This window comes from Podarcis filfolensis (genome assembly GCF_964270895.1).
Source record: "Podarcis filfolensis genome assembly, chromosome: 6".
Lineage (NCBI taxonomy): Eukaryota > Metazoa > Chordata > Lepidosauria > Squamata > Lacertidae > Podarcis > Podarcis filfolensis.
The window spans coordinates 96891341-96916347 of record NC_139609.1 but is presented as its reverse complement, the minus strand read 5'-3'; the positions used below and the strand labels follow the sequence as shown (position 1 = coordinate 96916347).

Sequence of the window (25007 nt, the reverse complement as noted above, 5' to 3'; positions counted from 1 at the left end):
CCCTCACGTCTAGTTTGGCAGTTCTGTAAACAGAGCTACCTGGGCAAGTCTCCCAGATACTTGCAGTGATGGGCACTGTGTGAATGGTTACAGTAATTCAAGCTGCTTAGGTTTGTGGTGTTGGTAGTGAAAGAGGTGGAGAAAATATGCTGGTCTGCCCCCTGTGTGCATTTTAAATGTGATTATTTTATAGAGACTAGAATAGGTAGCAAGTAGGGTGCAGAAGTCTTTTTTTCTTCCTTATTTTGGATTTCTGTTGCATGTTCAACATGGAGAATCCTCTGCCATCCTCAAATCTTCTCATGCCCGCAATACACTCATCACTATTATCAGAACGGTATGTATTCCACTTAAAAAAGAAAGGTGGAATTCCGCAGCCTGTATAAACTTACGTAAATTGGACCTGTTGGTATAAATTCTCCTGTTCTGCCTAATTTATTCTGCTTCTGCAACTCATGGGGGAAGGAGCCCTGCAAAGCATGGAAACTCCATCCCTGACCACAGGAAATCTTGTCCAGCTCCCAAACCTGACCCCTTGAGCTTCCATCATGCACTAGCCACACAGTTCCAAACCTATTTTCACAGCCAGAAGGGCTAGAAACTTGAATTTTAAACTGAGATTCTCTGGAAGCTGAATTCTGTGCTCGCATTGAACTGCTGCGTACACATAGCCCGTACCTTCCCCAGTTTTTTACAGGCAAGCAGCTGGGGCTGTGACACTTTTTCTTTTGCGCATGGCTGAGCAGGGATTTGAACCGGGACCTCCTGGCCACACCGTACTAAGGCAGGCTCCTGACATCTCCCCTTGCATGTCTCCGTATTGTTGTATGTCCCCTTGGTACATTTGCCAAAGGAAAATGGGGTGCACACTTAAGATGAGCAGGGTCTGTTGGGTGCTTCATGTTCTTTGTGACAGCCCCCATGTGGTACATCTCAGCGTGCGGATCATCCTGTGGCTTGTGCAAATCTGAATTTCAAGGGGGTTCTCTAGGCCGTTTTGTCCTGCAACCCGTTTTATAAGCCAGGCAGGCTTGAGGCTGTGCAGAAGCCATAAATTCCAGGAAACTCCCTGCAAGGCGCATCTCAGTGGGGATTTGGGGTTGGGGGAGGAGGCAGGATGAAGCCACACTTCCTGCCTTGTGTGAGCAGATCTGTCTGCAGCCAGCGGGACAGGAAGAGGAAGAGGGAGCACTCAGGCCTGTTCTGAAGATGTTTGTCCTCAAGAAAAATAAGGAGGGAGAGAAGGGAGGGAGGGGTAGAGCAACTTTCCAAGGGCCTGTTTGGGGAAGGGAGGCCAGGGTCCAGACCCTCATAACTTTTTGGCTTCAGGCCGGTACAGTGAAAATGAAGGGATTGCTGGGGAATGGATGGAGCAGTTGAATAAGCCTGCTAGGGTGCTTCTCCATTTTAAAATGGTATGTGCAGTTTTGTTGTTGCTCCCAAGCAGACAAGAAGACTCATAAAAGGGTAACTAAAATGTCCAGGTCGGAATGGGTGGGTTGCACTTTTCCGTATGAAGAACAGCTTGAAACCATTCAGCCTTTGCAGGATAAATGATGAATGAAACAATGAATGGGTTATGTTACCCACGTTTAGAAAGTCATGAGTAGGGAGAAAATGCTTCCCTACGAGTTGCAGTTCCTTTTGGTTCTCTTCAGAAATGGATAAGCAGCAGGTGGATGCCAAGCAGGAGAGAGCATCTCTTTCCCCCATATCTGAATGACTTATGTCAACAAGAGAGGAGTCAGCTTTCTAAGGGAGGCAGCAGCAGATACTTAGGCATTAGCTTTCCAGGAGTCTGAAAAAAATGTTTGAGAAGTTCTAACACCAACCTTTTTTAAAAAAAGGTGTCCAGACAACATCTTTTTCTGCCTTGCCTATGGAACTCATTGCCACAGGATGTTGAGAGAGCCAATAACTGCTTTTAAAAACAGGTTAGCTATATGAGTGAAGTATAGATTTGTTTGTCAGAAGTGCAGCCTTTCTCTGCAGAGGCTGTATACCCCTGGCTGCCAGATGCTAAAAGCTGAAAAGAGATAAGGGGGTTCTGCTCCCACGCCCTCCCCAGAATCCTTACTGGGTTATCTGGTCTGAGGCTCATTTGCAGAGGTAGGCGGGCCAGCGATGGTCTGAGCTGCCTTTGAAAAGCTGTTCAAAGAACAAGGCTAAACAGAGCAAAAAACAACAACTCTGTGTTCGTATGCCCAGTGGCTCTAGCCCATTACTAGGGATGTGGTCTGACTATCATTTCAGGAGGAAAAAGGCAGACAGAAAACCCATTAAAGCAAATGCCTTGGAACTGGGGCTCTCACCGAGTCCTGCTCTGTCAGCCCTTGCCGCAGGGGTCTTTTAGGGAGGGGTCCCTCTGCTTTTCCGTTCATGCAGGCTCTTAACTGCCTTTATGGTGACGCTGATGATTTTGAAATCTTGTGGCTGACCTTTCCGGCTCTGGAAGCCATCCAAGGCCTGTGCCTTAAAGCAGAGTGAAGGTTAGGAAGGAGGGAGGGAGAGGAGAGGAGAGAAAGAGGGTGCACACATGAGAATGTCCTCTTGACCGCGGGAGTGGGAGACAGGAATGCAATCAATTCCTTAGGAAGTGCCGTGGAGATGCCAGGCAAAGTTTTCTGCGACCTTTGAGAGGGTGTGTTTGTTCCCCTTCCAGCAAATAAGAACCCTTAGACAGAGTGTTATTATTCAGCTGGCAGACCAGCAGGAGCACCCTCAAACGGCCACCTGCCACCTGTGGCACCAGGAGATAAGAGGATAAAAAGCACGATTTGCCAGAAACATCCCCTGCACAAAGTCCGTTGGCCCATGCAGGAGGCAAGAAAGGATGTACCTCCTGTTCACTTCAGAGGAGTCTCTGCAGTGGGATTCCCCACCATATCAGTTTGTACTTGGCAAGACAAACCATCTCTCAACTCTTTGGTGGGATGAACTGCTCCCTTTGCTTTTGTTCAGCTCCAGAGGTGAACAAGTCTCTGGATTTGTGGGAGCAGTGCAGTGTGAATGACAAGTGTGCATCCTTAAATACTCATGTATAGGCACCTGGGAGCCTCACAGATGCTCACCATTACGCATAGTTGTTGTTTTTTAGTCGTTTAGTCGTGTCCGACTCTTCGTGACCCCATGGACCAGAGCACGCCAGGCACTCCTGTCTTCCACTGCCTCCCACAGTTTGGTCAGACTCATGTTTGTAGCTTCGAGAACACTGTCCCACCATCTCGTCCTCTGTCGTCCCCTTCTCCTTGTGCCCTCCATCTTTCCCAACATCAGGGTCTTTTCCAGGGAGTCTTCTCTTCTCATGAGGTGGCCAAAGTATTGGAGCCTCAGCTTCAGGATCTGTCCTTCCAGTGAGCATTACGCATAGAGAGAGGTGCATTTTTGTTAAGTTTATTTGGTGCTTTTCATGCTGTGGCAACCAACTTAACTATGCAAAGTGTGGACCACTTTTGCTACTGGGCCGTTACGGTGAGGATCGCTTTCCGTTATTCAGCACCAACGTCTGATTCTTGGAAGTTTGCTGCTTCTGAAGAAGCAAGCTTCTGGATAGAAATAAACTGTGTTTGTACAAATAGCAAGTTCCTGTGGCGCCTTAGAATGGCACTTGCCTAGAGGCTCATTGCACAACGAACTGATAAATATAACAAATGAATATAAATATTTATTTATTGCAGCAGAAACACTCATGGACTAGAGCCCACATGATCAAGTGCCTGAAGTGGGAGAATGAATTAGGGAGGCTCCTTAGGCGAACTGTCTTCTCTCCTCCCCCCCCCCCCCGCTTCCCACCAGCATTGGGGTAATAATGCCAGCCTGTCTCATGGAGTTGTTGTAAGATCATTGTGATAATGTATGTGAAGTGCTTGGAGCAGTTGGAAATAGCATTAAATATTAGTATAATCATCAGTAAAAATAATTTGTTAAATAGGACTTTAATAGCATTTTAATGGGGGCATTTTATATGCATTTTCTAATTTTACTTTGCTGCTCTTCTCTCCACATTTCCTGTTAATATCATTTCTGTGTTGGGTTCCTCTCAGCCAAGGCTGGCGAACCTCTGGCCCTCTAAATGTTATCGGGCTTCAACTTCCACAATAATTGGCTATGTGAGCATGCAGCTTTCAGGTGGGGCTTGTGGCACAATTACCTATTATTTCTTTATGGTCCCATCTTCTACCATACCTGTCTCTGGGCCTGTGGTCAGGCTACTTTTCTCTCTGTGACCGTTTGCCTGAGAGACTCACTTATGTAGACCACTGTTTAAGGTGAGCAGATGGAAATTACTCTCCACCCGGTTTCAGGCCATATGTGATCTTCTCCCCACGGGAAGATCTTCATTGCTAGCCAACTTGTTGGCTCTACACTCTTGAGTAACTATTGTCACAAGCAATAAAAACAGGGGTTGCCATATGTCCTCTTTTTCCAGGACATGCCCTCTTTTCATGGGTAGAGCTGTCATAGTGATCCGTAGTTAAAAGCGGAAGTTGGCAAACGTGTCCTCTTTCTTGCTCTTTGAAATATGGCAACCCTATCAGGCAGGCATGCCAAAAGGCACACATCTCTTTGCTAATTAAGAAAAAGTGGACCAGGAGTGGGGAGTGGGAGAATGCAAGTAGGTTGTATTGCTTTTATATTTTGATACAAAAAACTTGAACACAAAAAACATGCAGAATAAAAACATACCGTATTCAGAACTAAAAAATATCAGTTCCTACCCCCCCCCCAGCATCCACTGACCCTCCCTTCCCCAGAGAGCTTAATGTCCTCAGCACAACCAAAGCATATTCATAGTACTTGGTTACAGCAGGATCAGAGATCGGAGAGGCAGAGGGAGTCAGTGCAAACCCTTATCAGGCCTAAAAGAGCCGAACAGATTTGTATTGGATTAGAACCAAGCTATTGCCACCTTATGCATTTACATAGTCAGCACAGGAGTACTTTATCCCACAAATGGATCTCACTTTCTTGAGCTGCTTATGTATTCTCGTTTTGCAGGTGAGGTTTTAAAATAAAGGCACCCCCCAAACCCTTCGCTACCAGTAATCCAAAATAGAAAATTTAAAGTTCTTCTAGAATTTGGCTATGGTGGATCAGGTATTTGTACTGTGTTTTTAAGAACTGGTATAGTTAGTTCCAGAGGGCAATTCATGTTAGTCTCTTGTAGCAAGCATTCAGATTTTTGTGGCCGCTTAAGGACTAGTAAATATATTATGACATAAGCTTTTGTGGATTCACAGCCTTGTGTCTGACTAAGTGGGCTTGTGTCTGTGAAAGCTTTTGCCAAAATAAATTTGTCCATCTTTAAAGTGTCACATGATTCTTTTGATAGCTTTTGCTACAATTACTGAGGTGTGTTTTACCAATAAATACTGCAAAAGCTCTTAATATGTACTGGATTTTGTGAGTCATATACCTTCAAGTAGTTTTTTCTTGCTTACTGAGGGTCTTCCTTAAGCCCCCTCCCCCCGGCACAAATATGAAATGGCACTACTGCTGATTCTTTGGCTATGACTTTCTTGAATTTCCCCCTTAATAAGCATCTCCTTCACCTATCGGTCCTTGATCCTCTTGCCCATCCTTGCTTCATTTATTATTTTATTCTTCAGTTTCTTTGTTTTTGCTGCTGTTCTTGTCCTTGTATATTTTCAAAAATATCTAGGCAGAGACCGCATCACATCCATAGTCTGTGCAGCACCTGGCACCCGGATGGCACTAGAAAAATGTAAAAGAGCAGCATCATATTGGTCGCTTAGTTGCATTCAGATCCCAGGGTCAAATCCTCACATAGCCAAGAAGCTCCCCAGATGACCTTGTGTGGGTCACACTTTCTTAATCTACCTCCTGGGATTGTTGGAAGGATAAACAAGATAAGACTTACACATGAATGTTGTGTCCCCTGGCGGGGGCGATGGCAGGAAGATGCTGCCGAGGGGGACTATGAATAATATCCAGGATACAGGATCTCCTGGTTCTGGTATGTATAATAGGCTCCAACCACAGCAGCTTGTTTTCCCATGCCAAGTTCCTACAAGCGTTCCATTGTCTGCTACCTGCTTCTAGCAGCTAACCTGCCAGTATGCGCAAGCTTTGCCCCATCTGCATGGCTCGTATAGCCAGGCTGGTGCAGGCAGCTCTCTGCCATGGGGAGGGTGTATGTTAGGCAGGGCAAAAGCAATCTGTCCCTGGAAGCAGGCCTTGCCTAATTGCCCTTAATTAAGCTCTCTGTCATTCGTCATCTTCACATCTTCAAACAGGAAGCCTCAGTGGGGAATGGGCTGTGCTGGGGAAGTGGGGGGGGCAGGATTTAGGGGTGGGGAGAGAAGGGTGGGTGGGTGAGGGCTGGTAGAAAGGCGGAATCACCCTCACCCCTCCCTTTGGTTTATCTTTTAACCCTTTCTTGCTCCTCTCTAGGATGAGACATCGGTGAGCAGTGAGGACTTTGATATGAGTGACTCCACATGGATGTCAGCTGACCAGCATCTTAACTCCAGTTTGAGTCCTAGCCAGGAGGAAGGCATGCGCAGCCCGCAGAACATCCACAGCCAGGAGGATGGTGAGTGCCCATTAATGCCATCTGGGGTGACGGGTATTTTTCAAAACTTCTTTTATAATGTACCCCCCACACAGTGCATATAATTTATTATGCTCTTTGGCCCTTTGGATCCTTTTGTCAAAAGTTCTAATTATGCATCTCTTGATGTAATTAGTGCTCTTTGCCATGTGCAGGTTGTAAAGAACTCCAGGCCAGTGATGGAGGCCATGCTTCCAATCTCTCTCTGGTGGCAGCTCAGCAACTCTTGTCTTGCGGTGCCTTGAGAGAGAGGCAGGCATCCCAGTGATATGTGCCCTCCCCACTGTTTCTTTCTGAATTAAAACTTGGCCCACATGTGCAATAGAATGAGGTGGCAATGAGAGTGGACTGTGCGAGCTCAGGATTCAAACATGGGGTGGGTGTGTTTGCGTGCACCATTTCTTAATGCTTCCCCCACATTTAAAAATCCCTCTGCAAGTAGAAAACCAACGTGCAGCAGAAAGAGCATTATATGCAGGAGAGCATTAGAAACAAGATTTCTCCCACCTGCAGCCTGAAATGGTACCCTAACCCGCCACCTCAGGGCTACTTTGTTTTTCTCCTCATGTACATAGTCTAAAGTCATTGCGTAAACCTGGAATAGCAGCTAGGTGAGGCCCTGAAAGTGTTCATAACTCCTTTCATTTGTTAAGAAAGCAAAATTACGAACCAACATGTGGATTTGTTGCATTGTACTGTCTCCAGCAAAAGACTACTGCTGACTTTGACTGGTCAGGGAATCATTCAGAAAGCACATTTGACCCTTGGCTCCTCCTCTGTTTGGGGACTTCATGCTGTCCAAGTGCATATTCCTTTACTCCAGAGTGATGCCATCTTACAGGATCCAGCTGACTGTGGGGTGGGGAGCGGGGGGTGGGAGAGGTGTCTCCCTCCCGATTGTTCATACCCCCAAATTTGCCTGGAGAATAGAATCAGCCCACACAATGGCCATCCCTGTTGTGGTTGTGGACAGTTCTGGGATTGTTATGCCTGGTGACTGGAACCGGCACTTCTTGAGAGAAAGTGGAATGCAGTGACTCCACATTTAAGTGGTACCCATAGCTCAAGGGTGGAGCACATGACTTGCATGCAAAAGCTCCCTGCCAAAGTCCCTGTCATCTCTAGTTACAGAACCTCACATAGCACAGCTAGGAAAGACCTCTCTCGGATCCTGGAGAGCTGCTTCCCATCAGGTTTGGCAGAAAAAGGCTTGGTGGACTAATGGCCTGACTCAATATAAGGCAGTTCCTTTTGGTTAATGAGCCTGTGGGAGAATGATGCTGCAATCGAGCCTTTGGAAAGCCCCTTAAGGATCTACTAAGAAGGAGTTCTCCCTGCAAGGAGTTCTCCCTTTAAGGGTGGTGTTAGGCAACAGTCCGTTGTGTGCCGTGGTGCAGTGCATAGTGTGTGGATGACAGGAAATGCGTTGTGACGGGCAGTATATTTGCCAAATTGAGAGAGAGAGGGAGGGAGACGTAGAAGCTAGATTGGGAGAGTGGCTTGCAGGAAAGGGGCTTCAATCCTTCTGCTACACCGTTTCACCAGCAAAAATGTCCTACTCCCAAAGGTGCCACTTACTGCAACGACACTTTCCGGGTCAAATAGGCACACACCCACACCGGAGAATTACACAGGCAAAGGGGCTCATCCATCCCAGTGAGCTCCCAATCCTTAGTTCCCCATGACTGCTGTTTCTAACAGCATGGAAAAAAATATCATCTGGTTCCAAATTGCAAAACTCTTCTAGATAGAATAAGGTCCTGGCAGAGGACTAGAAAAATCTGATGGTGTTCAACATATTGTAGGGATTGGGTTAATAAGTAACAAGCCTTAAGATCTAAAATATATATATGAGAATTTTAAAAATTTCTGTTCAGAGCATAGAGAACATATTCTACAATGATGTTTCTTTCATTGCTGCAAGGTCTTAAAACAAAAACTACTGCTCCCCTGCCCTGTTGTCAGTTCAGTTGCTTGGCTAAATAAGAAAATGTCTTAGAAGAAACCATCCCGCGAGGTCCTCTCCATCTTCAACTTGTTATAAGCACAGGTGGGAGGCATGACTGGCATTTTTCCCGCAGGTGGAATCTTGTGGGTGCTTCTGCAAGCGATTTAGCACTTCTGCGCATGCGCGACCGCTGAAACCCAGAAGTAACCCGTTCCGGTACTTCTGGGTTTCGGCGGTCTGCAACCCAAAAAAACACCTGGAGCGTCTGTAACCCGAGGTATGACTGTACTTGCAGGATCTTGAACATGACTAGCTCTGCTGCGGAACGTTCCTCTAACTTGAATAGGTGCCGAAGTTGAGGGCCATGTAGAGAGATCTCGTGGCATGCAGGGCTTGCAGCTGGTTGCGGCTTGAATGGGAGGAAAGCGTGTGAGTGGAAGTGGAGGTTAATCTCCCTGGGGAGGGGAGCGCAGGTAATTAAGAGGGGTCAAAGTTGAGCTGTGTGGGATGCATGGGAGGAGGCTAGCTGGGAAGGGGAGGTGTTGTGTTAACTCTGCAGAACTTGTTAGCTTTCGAGAGTAAATAAGGGGGTGGAAGTCGAGGAGTTTGGGTCAAAGTTCATCTCCATGGCATTTGGATTGACTCTTGTTCTGGTTTCTTGGAGAGCTTGAATCCTTCATTGTCCCCAGAGGCCTCTGCACAGAGGCAGCTGGAGGAGCCCGAGAGGAATTGCCTGGTCCCAGAGAGCACCCAGAGCTGCCTTGTGGGGTAGGAAGAAAAACCTCCCTATGTTTAAAGCAAGAAAGGGCCATTGTCCTAGCACACTCCCTAGCAGGGCCCATGGGAGCAGGGCATTGGGGCCTTGTTCCTTTCTGCCTCTGTGCACACGGAGAGCTTGTTGCAAAGTCTCCACCTTTGACGAAAGGCTGGTAGGTGTCCTTAAGGTCTCTTAACACCTTGGGAAACTTTCGAGCAGAATTTGCTTCTTTTGGGGGCGTCATCCAGAGAATTGCTGTTGTTTGGAAACTGATCAAACTAACTAACTAACAAGCCGTTGGGAGCTGTCAGGATAAGCCTGCACAGTTTGTGAGCAAACCTACCGAACAGTGCAGCCCATCGTGATGGCCTGCAAGATGCTTGACAGCCTCTCCCGTTTGTGCAGCCACAAGTAGCAACAAAATCTGGAGGCTTACTGGGCTCAATGGGTCCTGGCTCAGAACAAAGATAATTGATCCAGTGAGTCAGAAATCTGCCTGCCACCATGGCAAGCATCCCACTGCCCTTTGGTGAAGGTGTCTCTCCTCTCCAGCCTGGAGGTGAGGAGGATGCAGGGACCATCCTCCACAGCTGGGCTGAGCTTCAGACTGCACAGTACAGCTGATGGGAGCTGGAGAGGAAGGCTAGTGCTTTCCTTTTTTGGTGCTCTTTGGTTGAATCACACTCAGAGTGTCCCTGCTGCTTAGTGCCACCCTTCCCACTCAGCTCTTTGGAAGCTTTCTCAGAGGGTCTTTCTGCTGGATCTGGGCCTTTCTGCACCAGCCTAGAGCTACAGCAGTAACTAGTTGAGACTTTCCACCACCCCACACATACTTTCCATCCTTGCTAGCATGCGCTCCCCAGCTGCAGTTAGGATTGCTGTCTTAACTGAGATGTATCAGGAGAACCTCACTTTGCAGTGGCAAAAAAGCAACTGGGTAAACGATTTTGCAGGCCCAGCAGAAACAAATACAGTGGTACCTTGGTTTACAACCATAATCTGTTCCGGAGGTCTGTTTGTAAGCCAAAACAGGTTGTAACCCAAGGCGTGCTTTCGCCAATGGGGCCTCCCAAAATTTTTTTGTTCGTAATTGGGGGGAAAATGGGTTGTAATTCAAAAAAAGTTTGCAAACCGGGATGTGCACTTCCGGGTTTGATGTGTTTGTAATCCAAAACGTATGCAAACCAAGACGTATGCAAACCAAGGTACCACTGTATACACACCTCTTGGAGAGAGAGGGGAACACTGTATACGCACCTCTTGCATTTTGTATTTCCTAAGCACTCAGCCTAGTTATTCAATTTGCTCATGAAATCTAGGATGATAGCTGCCTTATACTGAATCGTATGATTGGTCCATCTAGCTCAGTATTGTCTATGCAGACTGGCAGCAGTTCTCTGGGCTTTCAGACAGGGATCTCTATCAGCCAGAGATTGAACTGGGACCTTTTGCATGCAAAGTTTGGAGGTGGAGACATGCGTAAGTTTCACCAAAGAATGTCAAGATTCTGTCAAAAGGGGAATAATATAATCCTAGAGTTGGAAGTCCCCTTCATGGATCACTACCTTGCCGTGGCGAAGGGGCTTGAATAACTCAGAGAAGCTATGAGCTATGCAGTGCAGGGCCACCCAAGATGGACAGGTCATAGTGGAGAGTTTTGACCAAACGTGATCAACCTGGAGCAGGAACCGGCAAGCCACTCCAGTATCCCTGCCAAGAAAACTCCATGGACAAAGACAACAGGCATATAAAAGTTATGACGCTGGAAGATGAGCCCCTCAGGTCGGAAGGCGTCCAACATGCTACTGAGAATTGAGGGCACAAGGAGAAGGGGACGACAGAGGACGAGATGGTGGGACAGTGTCTCAAAGCTACCAGCATGAGTTTGACCAAACTGTGGGAGGCAGTGGAAGACAGGAGTGCCTAGCGTGCTCTGGTCCATGGGGTCATGAAGAGTCGGACACGACTAAACAACAACAACAAAAGAGTTGGAAGGGACCTTGAGGGTCATCTAGTCCAACCCCCTACAATACAGGAAGCAATAACAAAAAGGAGAAGGTATGGTTTTGAGAGGAAGAGCCTGGGCAGCAGCTGTCAGGGTTCAGGTTCAGGTTTGGAGAGGTGCTGGTGTCCTGAAATCACTACGAGGCCTTGCACTTTGGTGCTTGTTGGCTGGGCTGGTAGATGGAGAATTGGTGTTGGTACTGGGGGAGTAGAGCTTGAGTCTCACTTCCGCTGTCATGTGGGATTGTATGAGCTCAAGGATCTGCCTCAGTTCTCCGTCTGCCAGAGGGGCACAGTAGCAACCTCTCTCATTCTCAGGGGGTTGTGTGGGTAAACCTACTAGAAGTAAGTCAATGGTTAGGTGTCAAGGAGTGCAAGAAAAGTTTGTACAGTAAAACGTATTGGGAATTAAAACAGCTTTGGATTTTATTGATGGCAATTATAATGAAATATGGAATTAATGTGAGCTGCTTTGAAAGTCCAATGAGAATTAGTAAGCAGGATCAAAATCTTAGAACAGTGGCACAGAACCTCAGTCTCAGGAGCAAAATGTGGCCCACGAGTGTCTGTCCTCTTGACTCTCTGAAGGCCACAGGATGCTCTGCATCCTCCAATGCTTTTGTCTGGTTGGAATGTGGCTCTGAACGGCGTTGAGGCCCCTTTCTGCATGGATGGATGGAGAGAGGGAGCAACATTTGACTTTTGCATAGGTGTACGAACTCACTCCCATTGCTCTGCCCACTTTTGCCTCTGACCCTGCTCCACAGATATGTGCGACCCCCGACCAAGATTGCCCGCAACAGAACACACTCCACCGCTGTCTTAAGAGAAATAAACATCAATAGTTAATAGCAGGGAACTCAAATTGCAGGGAAATGACTTCAGAATGTTCTGAAGGGCTGTTGCCATCACTGCCCTTGAAAAACATAGCACCCCTGTTTTTCTCCTAAGGGAGAGTTATGCGGGGAAATGTTCTTCAGCCTTTTGGTACAGCTCAGGCTGCAGCAAGAAAAAGCCAGAACGTGGTAAGCTCCTGATGACCAGTGCTTGTGACACAAGCACCCTTCACACCCATGTGTGCGTGTGCATATGCAGTTTCTGGGGGAAGTTCACAGTTGGTTCATAATTCTTATTAATCATTTCCCCTGGTATGGTATGCTGTCTGTTGCTAGCTGCGCTATGCCCTCTGCCAGTGAAACTGATTCACTTGGTGTTGTTACTTGGAGTGGTCTGCCTCTTCAGAGGGCAGGGAGAGAAGCCTGCTTAATTTCTCTCCTAGTTAACTATGGCTGGGCTGGCAAACCTCTGGCCGTCCAAATGATGTTCGACTCCAACTCCCATCACCTCCAGCCAGCATGGCCTGTTGTCAGGGATCATGGGAGTTGTAGTCCAGCAGCTTTGGGAGAGCCTCGGGTTTTCCCATCCCTGTGCCAGTGTAGGGAGAGTGAAACTGAGTAGTCTGGATGGTAAACAGCTTTTGGTCCAGTCAGTTTCACTCCTGAAGAAAAGAAAGAAAATGCTCTTGAATGGCAGGACAGTAATGTTGCACAGCTGGTGTCTCACCCCCCCCCCCGGCCCTTTTTTCTTTTAAAAATATTATAGATGCAGTTAAGTGCTTGTGTGTTCACAAAATTTTAATTAAAATCTATGTAGTAGGTGCCCTGAAATTTGTGCCAGAATATACAGATGTGCAAAAGAGGTCATTAGGTATGCGGTGTTGCTGATGCTGAGTCCTCTTAAGGGCCCTGTAGTTCAGTGATTCAGCAGATACTTTGCATGCAGGGATGGAACCTGGCAGGGGAAAACTTTGGAGAGTCACCGCAGAGTGGCGAGTTGGGCCATTGGCTCATCTTGCCTGGCCTTCCCGAACCTGGTGCCCTCCAGGTGTCTTGGATTACAGCTCCTTTCTGGTTGGAGAGTGCCATGAGGGATCTAACCTGATATTTCAGTGACTTGTACTGTTTCAGCAGATTTACAAAGCAATATGTAATTCCTCTCCTAGTTAACTATGGCTGGGCTGGCAAACCTCTGGCCATCCAAATGATGTTCGACTCCAACTCCCATCACCTCCAGCCAGCATGGCCTGTTGTCTGCTTAGCTCAGGCCACATTCATTTCCCAGGTACATCAAATCAATCATATTTATTTATACGCAATGTTTGCGCAGTAAAATTGCTCTCGAGTTGCGTTATGACAAATTAAGTGACAACAATAATAAAGCAACATTCATAAATTCAGAAGCATATGAAACAATTTAATAATAATTCATGTCATAATTGCCATTAATGCAATTCATTCCATTAAAACATTTCAATGTAAAGAAGTAACTGGTAACAATAAGGCCATGCATAATAAAACTGGCTTTCAAACAATTAAAAAATAATTAAATTCAATCACCTATCATTACCAATACGGCAAAACACACACACACAAACCCCTGAAAACAGCCTCCACAGATTTCTCAAAAGGAGCTGTATAAAGCACAAAAAGCACAATATGACAGTGCAGTGCAGATGTGCAATACACTCAAATCCTGGCGAGAGTTCTCCCATGTCAGTCTAATTTAGTAGAAGCAGAATTCAGAATGAAAACCAATACATTCCTGAAGCACATTCCTCTCATCCCCACCCATCGAACTCAAAAAGGGCTGGATATTTGCATGCCCTATACCAACTCCACACTAACGGAAATAATCTTAATACACTTTCATGAGGAGTGGCCTGTCTTGTTCAGAAACCATTTAGCCTGCTCTTCCCACCTGGGACACCTTTTACATTTCCTCTCCCCTCCTCTCACCAGGATAAGTTCAAGAAAAAATCCACCTCATGTTCAGAAACCAAGTAGATATTGCTCTTGTGACAGAACTCCAAAGCGGGGACACTGAAAAGGGAAATGCCATTGAGTGCCATTCACAACCACCTACTTTAAGTACAGTTTGACACAGTTTGGAGCATTTGGGGTGGAGTCTTCTCAGCAGGTTAGATGGTTCACAGATGGATTCCTTCTTTGTGCTCTTCCCCAATAAGGCACTGAGAGCAGGAAAAGGGGAAAATGTTGGCCAGAGTGGGTATGTGATCAAAGTAAGAAAGGGTCCCTCTGGATTAGATCTAGGGTGCATCTAGCAGGGCATGCCTTGGCCGGAATTAAGATTGCTTTCAAGAAATATCAACAACCTCAGATATGCAGATGACACAACACTGATGGCAGAAAGTGAGGAGGAATTAAAGAACCTTTTAATGAGGGTGAAAGAGGAGAGCGCAAAATATGGTTTGAAGCTCAACATCAAAAAAACGAAGATCATGGCCACTGGTCCCATCACCTCCTGGCAAATAGAAGGGGAAGAAATGGAGGCAGTGAGAGATTTTACTTTCTTGGGCTCCATGATCACTGCAGATGGTGGCAGCAGCCACAAAATTAAAAGACGCCTGCTTCTTGGGCAAAAAGCAATGACAAACCTAGACAGCATATTGAAAAGCAGAGACATCACCTTGCCAACAAAGGTCCGTATAGTTAAAGCTATGGTTTTCCCAGTAGTGATGTATGGAAGTGAGAGCTGGACCATAAAGAAGGCTGATCACTGGAGAATAGATGCTTTTGAACTGTGGTGCTGGAGGAGACTCTTGAGAGTCCCATGGACTGCAAGAAGATCAAACCTCTCCATTCTGAAGGAAATCAGCCCTGAGTGCTCACTGGAAGGACAGATTGTGAAGCTGAGGCTCCATTACTTTGGCCACCTCATGAGAAGAGAAGACTCCCTGGAAAAGACCCTGATGTTGGGAAAGATGGAGGGCGCAAGGAGAAGGGGACGACAGAGGACGAGATGGTGGGACAGTGTTCTCGAAGCTGCCAGCATGAGTCTGACCAAACTGTGGGAGGCAGTGGAATACAGGAGGGCCTGGCGTGCTCTGGTCCAGGGGGTCACGAAGAGTCGGACACGACTAAACGACTAAACAACAACGACAACAATGCCTCGGCCCCTTGTACCCAGAGGGTGCATGCTCCTGCGGAGGTGGAGGTCCCATTCTGAAGTGCAAGAGTACCCTGCAAAACCAGAGGAAGAAAATGAACAAAAAGCTGTGAGTTACAGGTATTGGCAGCCCTTCAGTACAGCCATAAGAGTTGTATCCCACTAAGTTATGCTCAGAGTTGACCCGGTGATGGGCCTACGTTAGTCATGCCTTTTAATTTCAGTGGGTCTTACTCTTGAGTAAGGCTAACGTTGGCTACAACACAGTTTTTATGCAGCCTTTGAGAACAATAGACGACCCAAACCAAGCAAAAGGTGACTCAAACCTCTCCCCACCCGTCTTTTGCTGTTTCTGCCTGGATGTCTTTGGCTGGGTGTCATCCTGCTGCAAGATACTTATAAACCTCCAGAATGGCAGAAGGGAGCCAATTAGTGCTAATGGATTTGGCACAGAAGGGTAAGCTAAAAGGCATTGGGAAAAAGGCTTTGTCATCAACAGAGCAGGTAGAGTTCGTGTCAGGTGATGCAAGGATGGGGACAATGTGTGTAGATCAGCATCCAGCACTCCTGACCTCTGGAAGGCAATGTCACTTCACGCAGTGGTCCTTGTGGCCTCTGCTTCCCAAGGGAGAATGATGCACTCACCAAGTCCTCTGCCAAGGAACAGAGCTTTGGGAACACCAAGGAGCAGCGTGTAGTTAAGCTGTGGAACTGGCTCCCAAATTCATGGAGGACCCAGCCATCAGTGGCTACCAGCCACAATGTCTGTGTCCTAACTCCGCTTTTGGAGGTGTTAAGCCTCTGAATACCAGTGGGCAGAGTGCTGTTGCGCTCATGCGCTGCTTGCAGGCTTCCCATAGGCATTTGGTAGGTCCCTGTGAGCACAGGATGCAGGACATAATGGGTCATTGGCCTGATCCTGCAGGTTATTCTTATGAAGATCTTTTTATGCCCAGTTGCCAGGTGCGTTCTTGGGGTGATGCCCTTTGCCCTGGATAGCACCCTAGTTTTAAAGAATTTATATCCTGCTGTTTACAGAAGTTTCAAGGTAGCTGACAAAAATAGTACAATAACAATAAAAGCAACAAAGTGTTAAAAATCAGTAAAAAACAACAAGCCAATAACGAATCAACTATCAGATTCGTTATTTGTAGCCAGTAATTAAAAATACATAAAATAGAAGCCAGCTTATTAAAAAAGGAGAGGCCACTTAGCATAAAAGCCTGTTGGACTTTTGGAAGCCTAGGTGAGCAGAATGGACTTCATCTGACCCCTAAAAGGTGTCACCATGGAAACGGCTCCTCTCCCTTAGGCAATCTCTGAAGATGGAGGAGCTTTTGAGGATCTTAGCTGACAAGCAAATGCATTTGGAGGGTCCTTCACATATCCTGGTCCCATGGCTCTTGGGGCTTGAAAGCTGAAGTCTAGTGCCTTCAGTTGAGCATGCAAAATAGCTGGTGTCCAGTTGAGATCGTTCAGCATGGTATGATATATTTGCAAGAGTCGAGCCCAGCCTGGCAACCTAGTTGCTGTATTTTGTACCAGTTGTGGTTTCCAGATGCTTTGAAGAGCACCACCCATATACAGTATTGATCAGCACTTTTTTTTTTCTTGAAAGAGAGGTGCCGGAACTACCATGAACACCTCCCTGGTTCTCTTATAATGGCAATGGCATCCACCTAAGAAGGATAGAAGTTTGGATTTGATATCCCGCTTTATCACTACCCGAAGGAGTCTCAAAGCGGCTCACAATCTCCTTTCCCTTCCTCCCCCACAACAAACACTCTGTGAGGTGAGTGGGGCTGAGAGACTTCAGAGAAGTGTGACTAGCCCAAGGTCACCCAGCAGCTGCATGTGGAGGAGCGGGGAAGCGAACCTGGTTCACCAGATTATGAGTCCACCGCTCTTAACCACCACACCACACTGGCTCTCTAGTGCCGGAACTGAGTTCCAGGGAGTCCCAGCTGAAAAAAAGCCCTGGTGTTGATCTAGCCTGACAGTTGCGAGGGCATGGGTAATTGTGCCAAAGCCATCTCTCTCCAAGAAGGATGCTCTGGAGTACCACCTGCCTCCTGTCAGTTGACTTGCTGTTTCCTGGCCCAGCACACCGTCTCGTTCCTCCTCCTCTTAAACTGCACCCCCCCAACCTGTGGCATTTCGTGCTGCTGCTTAACTTTGACCATTTCATGTCAAGTGTTGCATGCAACACTTGGTGCATGCGCAGAGTGGCAAATGACACTCGAGGGGTTTTTACTTAAAAAGTAAAAAAGGACAAACTTTTTCAGGGAAGAAAAATTAAGGGAATGTAAAAATGCACAAAAGAGCAACAGAAACAGCGTAATACCTCTTAAGGCAGGTTCTTTGGGGACAAACAGTGGGGACGATCCATTGCACCCAAAGGTGGTCTGTGGTGGTGGGTAGGGGGCAGGAACAATGACTGATCTAGGGGAAGGAAGCGCCACATAAATGGCCGGCTTCTTTAGCTACTGTAGATGCCAGTGTTGGGTATCCAAACATGGATTCATCCCAGCGAGACCCAGACTGAAATTCTTTGAGGTCCTGAAATACCATCCGCACAGTTCCATGCTGCAGTTGCAGGTCTGTCTTTCCCCAGAGAGCATGAGTGTTCAATCCCACCCCCAACAAATGAAAAGGCAAAGTTGAACCTCCCAAGGCCTGGAAGGGACTGGGGCTGGGGGGGTCCTCCCCCCCCCATCCTGCTATCTCTGGAGAAGCAGCAGTTGCTGTTCCTCTTGGGCTGAGTAAGACCTCCCCTCTGCTCCTGATGATTGTGGTGGGAAACTTACTCTTAATACAAGCAGCAGGCAACATGCATATTCAGCGCTCAGGTGATTCTAAATTCAGCATAAATGATGTAAATGGAGCACATTTACTCGGAAAGTTTCCTGATGGATGAAAGCAAAGTAAATTACACAATGGACTGCGATTTTGGGGGGCACAGATGAGGATGAAGAGGGAATGAATGGCACAGAGATTCATGCTGTTGCCAAATGAAAAAGAATTTAAGTCCTTTGACTTAACATAGGTTGGATACAGGTAATAGTTCTTATGAGAGCTGAAAGTGATAGGAAAGAGCCATAATGGTTTGTGATGTTCCTGATCATTTATTTTACCCCACTTTCCCCATCTCCAAGTGAAGCTGTTTTTGAAAGTCTACAAGACCTGCCTCACCGTGTCTGTGTGTGTGGCAACGATGGGGGGGGGGAATTGTCTTCGGCCTAATTAAGTTGCAGCAATAATGTGCAGGGTCCCATACAGAATATAGACCCCACCTGCCCCCCAAAAGGGTTTGTTGGTCACGTTCCACAGGAGTCTCTGCTCTGTTTCTACATGGGAGGTACTTGAGCTTCGGTTCGACCCTCAAGCTTCTTCCAGGGCAGGTGTCAGCCTTGGAATGCGGAAAGTAACAAGATGGGTGAGAGTGTGCTTGGGCATGTGCAGAGCTTACTTCTTCACCGCATAGTGAAACAACTGAAATGCACTGGCATCTCTGAAATCAGGGGGATGAGATTCCAGATCAAATGGATGAGCTTTCCAAGTTAGGTTGGGTTTCAGTACCTCCCATCTTAAAGAATTATTATACTCAAGCTCCAGTACGGGGTAGACTGTATATATGTTTGGGGGAGCCATGCTACTGTCCCTCCTGGGACTGGTGTTCTTGCATCAGGGCGCTGGGTGCCTTAGGCAAATGAGAAAGTGCTTCTGCCACTGGTGCTCACGCCTGCCACTCAGCCTTGGCGGCTCCAGCGCTGGCAACAAGACAGGAAGGGAAGGGCTGGGAGTCGGCCGGTACAAGGAGTCACCTTTTTTCATACACAGAGGGCAGCTCCCAGGACAGTGCTTCTTTGTCCTTTCTCCCCACCCAGACTCAGCTGCGGTCATATTGGGGGAATAGCTAGAAGCTCACTGTTTTGCTTTTGGTACTGCAAAGCATCCCAAGGGCACCAGGTTGCAGGAGACTGGCTTAGACATTCACAGGAAGAAAGAGCTGAGATCTTCTTCTTCTTCTTCTTCTTCTTCTTCTTCTTCTTCTTCTTCTTCCATCCATCCATCCATCCATCCATCCATCCATCCATAGATCTCAGGATGGTTCACATAAAAGATAAAGAACGCAAAATAATAAAAGCAAGAAGAAAAAACAACAAACAAACCAATAACCCCCTCCCACTCCCACAGTGATGTTAATAAGCCAAATGACTGGTTAAAGAGGAATGTTTTCACCTGGTGCCCAAAGATGTATAATGAAGGTGCCAGCCGAATCTCCCTGGGGAGAGCATTCCACCAATGGGGAGCCACCACAAAAAGGCCCATTCATGTTGCCACCCTCTGGACCTCCTGTGGAGGAGGCACACAAGAAGGGCCTCTTCTGATGCTCTCAGGGTATAGGTAGGTTCATATGGGGAGAGCTGGTCCTTGAGGTACTGTGGTCCTGAGCTGTTTAACGCTTTAGTCAGAGCAGGCATTTGTAGGGGGCGGGTGTCCCCTCTGTGCTTCTGATTTAAAGCTAGTGACCCCCCACTTGGCTATGACTCTGCTCGGGGTCCATATCCAGAGATGTAGTGTGGTGGGGGCAGGGGGGCAGTGACCCTGGGCGCACAGTTTTGAGGGGGCGTGAGCCAGGTGCTCCCACGCAGGGATCCCCACCCTGCCTGCTGCCAGGGGTCTCTGGGCCACAGAGCCTGGCCTCGCTGCTGTGTCTCCGACTCCTTGTGGAATGGCTGCTCACTTGCTCCTTGCTCAGACAGTGAGTGAGCGCAGAGGGAGAAAGGCGAGAACGGGGAACCCCAGTGTGGCCTGGCCCAGTTCTCCTCCCAGCAGGCATTGGGGGGGTTGCCTACCAAGGGCTGTGTTGGCCGGCCGGGCTCCCCCCTGCACAGGTGGGCAGGCACTGCAGTGCAGCCCTGTTTGGCTCTGGTGGCAAGGGCTGGGCTGGCGAGGTGGGCTTCATTCACCCTCTGTGCCCTGCCCCTGATCGGTGTGTCTGCATGCGCCCCGGGTGTCAGCAAACGCCGCTATACCACTGCCCAAATCTGTCCTCAGCCTGCTTTCGTTTCCACCTGCCCTCCTCCCTGCTCTCCTCCCTCCTGTCAGTGAATAATTGATGGCCCTTTACGTCTCACTGGCTGTTGTTACAGCGAAATGCCTGTGGGATGCTTTGGAAGCTCCTGGCGGTCTGGTTTCTAGCCAGACCCAAGTTCAAAACCATGCGGAGGGAAGGACGTTTCTCTCCATGGAAACCGAGGCTTCTGTTTTCTCCAGGAGGTTGACAGAGCAGCTCCCAGGGATTCTTGAGCGGCTAAGGGAGACTCCTCTGCCACCAGGGTTGCCTGCCTGCCTGCCTTCCCAGACAGTGCCAAGCCCAGGGTCCTCCAGGGGTGCCTGGGGTGGGGGAGGAGATATATTCAGGAAGAACCCCCCCACTTCAGAAGCCTGAGTGCTGGTTGGTGGATTATTCTGGGAGCCCTTGAGATCCTTGGGTGGTGATTGGTGGGGCTGCCTCCGAGGGAGGGCCCATTGTCCTGCTATAGGATTTTTCTGTGGGCTGCTGGCGCTTGTATAAGCTCATTGTTCTTCAGAGTCAAAAGAGGTTTTTGTCTCCCTGCTGGTGATGGGGTAGGAGGAGGAACGACTTGCCCCACACCCACATAGATAATTCCACTTTCCGCTTTAGATGGCCGTGTGCTTCCCTCCGCATCTGCCCACCCCACTCCGTTTCATTCAAGCAAGACCCCTAAAGTGGGCCACTTCCCCATTGCCCTGGCTGTCAGGGAGCAGGTGCTGGAGATCACGACACCCCCCCCCCCAAATCCGTCCCTACTGATCTCTGCAAATCCTGCACTGCAGCAACGAGGATAAGCCAGCTGCCTCCTCCTCCAAAGGCAAAACCCGCTCCCAAATTAGTCTGCAAAACAAGCGGCTGGTGTCCTTCTGCCCTCTGCCCCAAGAGCCATTTTGCTCTGTCCCCTTGACATTTTCTGCCTTGCAGAGACAGGGCAACAAGACTGCAGTGGGGGGGCCAGCACTAGCTGCCTCCCCCGCCCCGCCCTGCATTAGTCAGGTTGGATTTTTATAGCTGACATGTGCCATGGGCTTGAATAATAGAATTGTTGAGTTCAAAGGGAACCCAAGGGTCATCTAGTCGAACACCCTGCAATGCAAGAATCTCAACTACATGACAGGTGGCTATCCAACCTCTGCTTAAAAACCTCCAAGGAAGGACAGTCCACCACTTCTAGTGGGAGTCCGTTCCACTGTTGGACAGCTCTTCCTGACACTTAGTTTGAATCTCCTTTCTTTACACTTGAAGCCATTGGTTCAGGTCTTAGCCTCTAGGTGACATCCTCCAAGTGCCAACCCTTGAGATATTTGAAGATGAGTGTCATATCGCCGCTCGGTCTCCTCTTTTCCAGGCTAATGCCCATTTCCCTCAACCGTTCCTCATAAGGCTTGGTTTCCAGACCCCTCGTCCTGCGTTAAGGCTGTGCAGGTGTCTCTGGTGTTAAAGGCAGCACTCCCAGCACAAGGGTGGTCTCTCTTCTCCTGTCTTTCTGTCTGTCTCTTCCCCACCTGCCAAATCACTGTCCCTTAGAAGATGCATTCATTCCCCGAGTGGCAGCAGCCTGTCAGGGCTTGGAGCCTGTGGCGAAACTGAAAGAAAGACCTGGCCTCTCTGTAGCTTTAGCAGCACCCCAAAGTTGGATTTTTGCACATGGGTGTACAGCCCACAGAACTGTGGGTTGCACTCGGCCCAGTATACCTGAAGGAGCGTCTCCACTCCTATCATTCTGCCCGGACACTGAGGTCCAGCGCCGAGGGCCTTCTGGCTGTTCCCTCGCTGCGAGAAGCCTAGTTACAGGGAACCAGGCAGAGGGCCTTCTCGGTGGTGGCGCCCACCCTGTGGAACGCCCTCCTACCAGATGTCAAAGAGAAAAACAACTACCTAACATTTAGAAGACATCTGAAGGCAGCCCTGTTCAGGGAAGTTTTTAATGTGTGACATTCTAATGTAATTTTAATCTTTGTTGGAAGCCGCCCAGAGTGGCTGGGGAGACCCAGCCAGATGGGCGGGGTACAAATAAATTATTATTATTATTATTATTATTATTATTATTATTATTATTATTATTATTACTATTATGGTTGTCAGTGCAGATGGCCAGCATGATGCCATTCTGCTCCTGACCACACGTGGAACAGGCATGTGGTTTCTTCCTTGCAGGCTTGTGGTGCTCCTCGGTCCGCCCTGAGTCTGGCTTCGATTCCTCTTCCCCACATTCCTGTGCCGTCACCAGCTGTTCTTTGCCCAGGATCACATCACCTGCTGCCCTCCCTCCCTTCCTCTGCGCAGGTGTGGGTGAACAGTGGTAACTCCATCATGTAGACAGTTGATAAGCCAGTTTCCAGTCTTTGTCTGGCAAGCAGTGATGGGGAGAATTCATACTGCACCAGAAAAGGAGGCCGAAGAGGTGGAATACTAAGGGAGGGGGGGATTAATTCCCCTCCCCACTTGTCAGTGCAGGTGAACAGCTGAGCCAGGTGGCTGCATGCAGACTGTGGGAGGTCCACTGGAGATGCCAGTCGCTGAGTCTGTGGAAAATCAGGGTTGCCCTCACTGTAAATTTAATATTTTTATTAAAGTTTATTAAATGTTACCAACAAAAATGAAAAGAAATAAAGAAATAAAAGCAATACATAACCATACATAAAACATTTATCGACACAATTTTCCAAAATGCAGACTAGAAAAGAAGAAAAACGAAAGATGAAAGAAAGAAACATGAAAAAGAATGAAGAGAAAAAATACTTTTTGTAATTGATTATTCCAAATTAATACTTCAAACATTACGATATATAAATCCTAGTTAAAATATTATAAAAGACTTCCACCGCATTCACCACACGTCTCTTGGTTATCTAATTCACCTTTACATCTGTTCCTCAGTCACTTCCTTTCCTTAAATTCTTTCATAGTCCATCTAATCTTTGTATTCGCTGTATTCTTCACAAGGTTAGGGTTGCCCTCACTGTAGCTTCTGAGGAGTCGTAGCTGTTGTTCGGGGCCCTGTGATTTGGGCTTGGTAGGGATTAATGCTGGAGGAGACCGAAGGGAAGGACAAGGAGTCTGGCCTAAGCAGATGTTCCAAAAGGATGCATGTTATGGGAGTCCCAGTGGTTGTTTCTGAATGAAAGAAAAAGCCACTTGCGGGTGGGGGAGAGGATTCTGCCCTTGACCTTCCCTCCTCCCAGTTGCCACTCCCACCCCTTGCTGGGCCAAAATGCTTGCACGAGGAGGGGCTTTGCAGTGGTGGGGGTGGGGACCTGGACTGCCACTCTGGTATAAAATGCCCCTCCCCCACCATGCTATGTCTCTTCTTTATAAAAGGCCACTAGGTGCTCCCACTTTAATACAAGTACTTGGGACCTCTTGCAGTTCAGAGCAGACTGACGCGACACAAATTTAATTCATGGAGTAAAATGCCACGTGGTGAAGCAATGGCTGTTAGCATTGTTGTTGTTTAGTCGTTTAGTCGTGTCCGACTCTTCGTGACCCCATGGACCAGAGCACGCCAGGCACTTCTGTCTTCCACTGCCTCCCGCAGTTTGTTCAGACTCATGTTTGTAGCTTCGAAGACACTATCCAACCATCTCGTCCTCTGTCGTCCCCTTCTCCTTGTGCCCTCCATCTTTCCCAACATCAGGGTCTTTTCCAGGGAGTCTTCTCTTCTCATGAGGTGGCCAAAGTCTTGGAGCCTCAGCTTCACGATCTGTCCTTCCAGGGAGCACTCAGGGCTGATTTCCTTCAGAATGGAGAGGTTTGATCTTCTTGCAGTCCATGGGACTCTCAAGAGTCTCCTCCAGCACCATAATTCAAAAGCATCAATTCTTCGGCGATCAGCCTTCTTTATGGTCCAGCTCTCACTTCCATACATCACTACTGGGAAAACCATAGCTTTAACTATACGGACCTTTGTTGGCAAGGTGATGTCTCTACTTCTAAAGATGCTGTCTAGGTTGGTCATTGCTTTCCTCCCAAGAAGCAGGCGTCTCTTAATTTCGTGGCTGCTGTCACCATCTGCAGTGATCATGGAGCCCAAGAAAGTAAAATCTCTCACTGCCTCCATTTCTTCCCCTTCTATTTGCCAGGAGGTGATGGGACCAGTGGCCATGATCTTCGTTTTTTTGATGTTGAGCTTCAGACCATATTTTGCGCTCTCCTCTTTCACCCTCAATAAAAGGTTCTTTAATTCCTCCTCACTTTCTGCCATCAAGGTTGTGTCATCTGCATATCTGAGGTTGTTGATATTTCTTCCAGCAATCTTAATTCCGGCTAGGGATTCATCCAGCCCAGCCTTTCGCATGATGAATTCTGCATATAAGTTAAATAACCAGGGAGACAATATACAGCCTTGTCGTACTCCTTTCCCAATTTTGAACCAATCAGTTGTTCCATATCCAGTTCTAACTGTAGCTTCTTGTCCCACATAGAGATTTCTCAGGAGACAGATGAGGTGATCAGGCACTCCCATTTCTTTAAGAACTTGTTAGCATTGGCGGCTCTTAAAAAGTATTAGTCAGATTCTCTCAGGATCGCTCTATTGAGAGCTCCCGGGCTTGGCAGCCAATATTTCGAGGCACTCCTCTATTTGACTGCTGGATACTGGGGGCATACAGCATGGGAAGGCTGATCATGCTCTGCTGATGAGCTTTCCAGAGGCATCTGGCTAGCAGCTGTTTGG

The 25007-nt window shown here is 47.8% G+C and overlaps 1 protein-coding gene across 12 annotated transcripts in view; it reads left to right on the top strand.

The window, feature by feature from the left end:
- The window catches only part of NOL4L (nucleolar protein 4 like), a 135578-nt gene that overhangs the window by 91005 nt on the left and 19566 nt on the right, over positions 1-25007 (top strand). For 11 of the 12 annotated variants that reach the window (XM_083618640.1, XM_083618641.1, XM_083618636.1 and 8 more), the window contains one exon: positions 6415-6556. In XM_083618640.1, the coding sequence (XP_083474766.1) occupies positions 6415-6556 (142 nt within the window). Of the gene's footprint in view, positions 1-4558; positions 5978-6414; positions 6557-25007 lie in introns of those variants that run through there. The other variant, XM_083618639.1, reaches the window with a different exon arrangement.